Below are 4,956 nucleotides of genomic sequence, written 5' to 3' on the forward strand. Positions count from 1 at the left end.
AACTAACTGTGACATTTTATCTTGTGCTAGTCATAGCGCACATGGGCTGTGCCACCCCCACCCCACTCATGCTATTCACTTGTATTTTGATGCAATAGCAATTGTATTTGCCTCTAGATTTGGCAAGTTCTCTCTTCTACGGACTATATTTCCTCCTCAACAGACTAGGTCACTGTTGTGCTCTTAGGGTGAGGTTTCTTCTCAAAATACCCTTTTTTTTTTTACCCCCGTGACTTGGCCACGTCTCTGCCCGCAGAGCTCTGCTCTCCTAACGCTGCGTTGCTGGTGGTCGTGGCGACTCCCATTCCAGCTGCCTCCACCCCTCCTTGGTTGGACTCAAATCTAGAGGAGCATCTCTGCTAGCTCCCCCCCATTTAATGATTATTAAATAGCTGCTGCCCCATGTCAAGAAGAGGCTGTTGGGTGTATTCCCAAGGGGATTATGTCACGCACAGCTCTGACAGCACTGTGCATGTGCACACACACACGGGTCGCACAGATAGTCGCTGTTCTGGCAGAGCGTCCCTAAGCCACAAGCTATACGTTTGTTACGTTATGTTAAAACAATAAGAGCAACTTTACTAAAAAAAAACACTGTTTACGAGGGGTCTAATAAAAAGGTTCTGTGGGCAATTGTTCCCTGTGGGTCAATTCAGTAGGAAATAAAACTCTTATGTTGCATAAAACCAGAGAACGCCAAATAGCTCACAGACATTCTTAGATCGGATTTGGTGAGGGAATATGAGATATGGGCTGAAACTAGAAAAACTCTGCTCCGACTTAATCAATAGTGTTTAAAGTTCTATAATAAGGCTTGGGGGGGGTAAGTAGGGAGCACAGTCCTGATGTCGCTAACTGAATAATGCTGCAGTTGTCTGGTTTGAACACAAGCCTGTGTTTTTGTTTAAGTTTAAATGTGAACCAGCTGTGTAGGTGCTGGAAAGTTGTGGGGCCTTTGGCCCTTGCTGGGAGGCGAGAATGGCTTCAGGAGAGTTTTCTTCAGTGCTGCAGAGGGGAGAGGCTGCAGGCTTACAGTTTCCTGTGCAATTAACAGCAGCCACACCGTAGCCAGATTATTTTTTTTTCCTCCCTCATCCTGTCATCCCAGCACCTCCCCCCCCCCCCAAAACACGCACTTCCAGAGGTGGCGCCCGTGCAGTGTCCTGGTGTACCGTACCCTGGGCTGGGTTAGCAGTAGGAGAGCAGAATTTGAGCAAATTGTCCATCCCATGGTGCCTGTTAATGAAATACCAGAAGTGGCAGAAATCAGTCAGCCCCCTTCGCCTGACACACCTGAAGGCAGCTGCAGACAGGCCGTTTCCCAACCCCCTGCATTTATTTCCCACCCCCCCCTTTTTTTTATTAATAGGGTGCCAAGAGAGTGGGCAGAGTTCTGTACATGGCAGGCTTCCCCATGGCTTTCCCGCTGCAACCTCCAGGTTTACGGCCAACGGAGCGGGACCTGCCCCCGGCTGATCTCCGGCCGTCCTCCACGGGCAGCGTGGCATCCCCCTTCAGCAGCAGTCTGCCCTCTGCCAGCCGCGTCTCACCAAAGCAGGAGAACGGAAACCCCTCCATCATTGCTGGGCTCAACGACACCACGAAACCTCCATCGTAACTGCAGGACAGCTCTTGACTGCTTCTGGAACTGAGATTCAGCTGAACAAGCTGAAGTTAATGCGTTTGGAGAGAGCAGGAGAGCTTCCCTCAGCAGCGGGAGACACAGGAGTGAGGAAGGGAGGTTCTTAGGTGTTTTTTGGATGCATTTGCTTTTTGTTTAAAAAAAAAAACCAACAAACTAGAGAAGTTTTAAAAACTCTAAAAAGGGAAGGAAAGAAAACTATCCAAAGATGTACTGAGACAACGCGAGTGAAGAGAAAGGTTATTCTGGAGGATGGCAGCAGCATTCCCACTCCCTTTCACACCCTTTCTCGCTCACCAGTCGGAGATGGAGAGCCGTGGACATGCAATGAACGCTTTTCTTTGCCAAACACGGCTTTCAGGAACTTCTGGGTGTGACTCCAGGGAGGGAAGGGGAACAGGCACTGCTGCTCCCCACGGTACTCGGCCCCCCTGAGCAAAAAAACCCATCGAAAACCAACAACCTTCCCAAGTATCTCCCTGGAAACTGTACTCAGTTCCTCATTCAGGTGTCTATGCATCTCTAGCAACTTTGAAAACAATACCAAAGACAGACAAAAAGAAAAAAAAAAAAAAAAAAAAAAAAGGAAAAAAAAAAGGCAAGTTCCGGTCCATGTTTACTTCAGTGTGGATGGTACGGCACAGGCGGCTCAGTGCTGTCCCACGGGCTAGCGGCTGCCCTCTTCCCTGGCACGTTGTCCCTTTGCGCGCACACAGAGAACGGACTCTGCCTGTGCTCCAGCCCTGCAGAGGTTGTGGGTTTTTTTTAATTACATGTTTTGTTTTAAAGAGAAGAAGAAAAGGGTGTGCTTTGGTGGGATGAAGGGTCACAGGCCTCATTCCTTCCTTCACGTGTACAACAGACTCATTTCTACATTTGGGGTGGGGTTTTTGTTCATAGGGTTGGTTTTATTCTTTTTTAAAGCCTTGTTACAGAGGTGGATGTAGTTGCACATTCTGGCCTGCTGTGGACCATGAGACGATACCTGTGCGTTCCCGAGGAGGGGAGGGATGCTGAGGAATTCAGGCAAAAAACAATGGGTAGAGTTTTTTACTACTGTGAATGAGATGGTAACGCCTGGGGGTGACCTCCTGTGACTTGTACAGTTGTGAACAACAATCACATGTGGTACTTTTCTCTCTTCTCCCCCCATCCCTCCCTTTTTTTTTTTTTGTTTTGTTTAAACGTTGCACGTGCTACCGTTTTTCTTACAAAATAGCTTGGTGGTACATTAGCTTCTTTATATTGTAAAAAAAAAAAAAAGTCATTATCCATCACATCACGATACAAAATGCTTTCCAGCAATCAATTTAAATAAAAAAGAAAAACACTTAATTTACAAACAGTACCTAGCTTCCTGAGCTCCTTGCAAGAAGTCTCCTTTCTTTTCCTGGTGTGTACCCTGGGGCCATACCCCCTAGTGCTGGTGTTGGGAACTCCTGGAGCATCTGGGAGGGTGGGGTCACAGCTGCTGAAAGGCAGCACCTGGCCCAGCTAAGCTGGAGAAAGGAGACAAAGCAACTCCTTTCTCTTTTGGAAGAAAAGGTAAGTTAAAACCTTTTTCTTACAGTTAGGGCCTTACCAGTCTCATCTTGCAGTCCTATCCCGGACTCCCATGTGTGATTCCCTGCAGACACGGGTGTTACCGGCCAGAGGGAACCTCAGTCTGGAGCACTCCTGAACCCCTAATGCAGCAGCAGGTGCTTTTTGGCCCCCTCAGAGTGGGCTACAAATAACAATAATTACAACAATGATGATCATAATACTAAAGCCCAAATTACTAATTTCTGCAGTTACTGCCTTCCCACCCTTACGGGATGAAGGTTTCTGGGTGTGTGTCTCCGAAGGGCAGGTCTGGTAATTACTGTCACTGCAGCTGGGAAAAAGAAACCCTCTCTCCCCATTCCTGCCACTAAGCTCCAGAACCCTGAACAAAGCAAACCCCTTACAACTCCAGACTGCAGCAGTAATTACCTGTGCGGTAATGATCTGTGGAAGGAGATTATGTTATTAGTTTTGTCTCTTCTTACTCCTTCCTGCCTGCACAGCCTCCCCTCTCCCCACCTTCTCCCTGCCCTACCCTAAGGCTCTTATTTAAAGTTAACTTCCTCAGCATCCTTACAGTCAGCGTGACTTCTGATGTTCCCGGTAACATTTCCATGTGCAGTGAAGATACAACACTCTGAAACATGCTCCGCAATCCTTACGAACTGCATGGCAAAAGGGAGGGTTTGGGGACAGTCCCAGAGCAAAATATGGGGCCACAGGGGTGGGTGGCTGAACACAGGAGGACCCTTAGACAAAATAACTTGCCCTTCCCCTTGGTCACCTCGTTAATGCTCCAGCAGGAGCTGAAACTGAACCCCACGGTATTTAAAGCAGCGGATTTTAATGAGGACGTTTTATTACCTGCGCTGAGCAGTTTACTGGCCTTGACGTGACCACAATTTTTACCGTTAACAAAAAAACAACTGATGGGGTGGGAGGGGGGCAGTGTGTGTGAAAAGCTTCCAAGTCCAAGTAGCATCTCTGCTGTGTCACTGAGAAAGTCCTTGGCAGCACCTGGGGCTGGTCTCCCACCCTCCGTCCTCCCCCGCTCTTACCGCCTCTTTGAGAACCCGCTGCAAGGCGCAGAAGGCTGGGTGATGACAGCAGTGCTGTATGGGATAAGCTTGGAGGGGGGCCGTGAGGATGCTCAGTCATCATCGGAGAAAGCCAAGTCCTCCACAATGTCCTCTTCTCCCTGGGCGAGCTGCTGAAGGTCAGCTTGTGACATCCCCCGAGTGCGGCTCCTCTGCTTCTGTGACCCTTGGGAACTCCGTGTGGCTTCCTCGCCCTCCTCTGCAGGGGGAAAGAGCGAGAGGTGTAAATCCTGCTTTCCTGGAGCGAGAGTGAGGCGAGTCGAGGCAACTCATCATTGCTAATTAATCCCAGACACGCATTAATTTATTGGCGCCGCTGCAGCTCCCAGATAGCGGCAGGAGAGCGCTGCAGGGTGCTCGGTGCAGCGCTGGCTCTGCAGTGCCCAGGGCAATAGGAGAGGAGCCCGAACTGATTGTTAAACCTGAGAGAGAAACAAAATGAGAACTCGGGGCAGGAGCCAGGCAGCGCCTCCAGCCCTCCCAGCTCGGGTCAGGTCCTCGCTATAGCCATCCGGCTGGGCACTGAGAGCTGACAGGAAGGAGCTGTCAGGTAACAGCAAGACTAACAAATGCAAAATGAGCCCCAAGCTCCCTCCTTTTTTTTTAAATTATATTTTAATAGCGGGGAGCAGCAGCAGCTGAGGGATGTGGCTGCGTCTCCCCCCTCTCAGC

The 4,956-nt window shown here is 49.5% G+C and overlaps 2 protein-coding genes across 2 annotated transcripts in view; one reads left to right on the forward strand and one right to left on the reverse strand.

Annotated features, from left to right (window-relative positions):
- SAMD11 (sterile alpha motif domain containing 11) overlaps positions 1-1,618 on the forward strand; it is a gene marked incomplete at its 5' end in the record, with an annotated part of 13,960 nt that extends 12,342 nt beyond the window's left edge. The window contains one exon of the mRNA XM_010073268.1: positions 1,370-1,618. Coding sequence (XP_010071570.1) covers positions 1,370-1,618 — 249 coding nt within the window. The remainder of the gene's footprint in view (positions 1-1,369) is intronic.
- A 2,719-nt stretch (positions 1,619-4,337) lies between these two features.
- Positions 4,338-4,956, reverse strand: part of NOC2L (nucleolar complex associated 2 homolog (S. cerevisiae)) — a gene marked incomplete at its 5' end in the record, with an annotated part of 34,132 nt that continues 33,513 nt past the window's right edge. The window contains one exon of the mRNA XM_010073269.1: positions 4,338-4,483. Coding sequence (XP_010071571.1) covers positions 4,338-4,483 — 146 coding nt within the window. The remainder of the gene's footprint in view (positions 4,484-4,956) is intronic.

Source organism: Pterocles gutturalis, unplaced genomic scaffold, assembly GCF_000699245.1.
Source record: "Pterocles gutturalis isolate BGI_N339 unplaced genomic scaffold, ASM69924v1 scaffold9932, whole genome shotgun sequence".
Lineage (NCBI taxonomy): Eukaryota > Metazoa > Chordata > Aves > Pterocliformes > Pteroclidae > Pterocles > Pterocles gutturalis.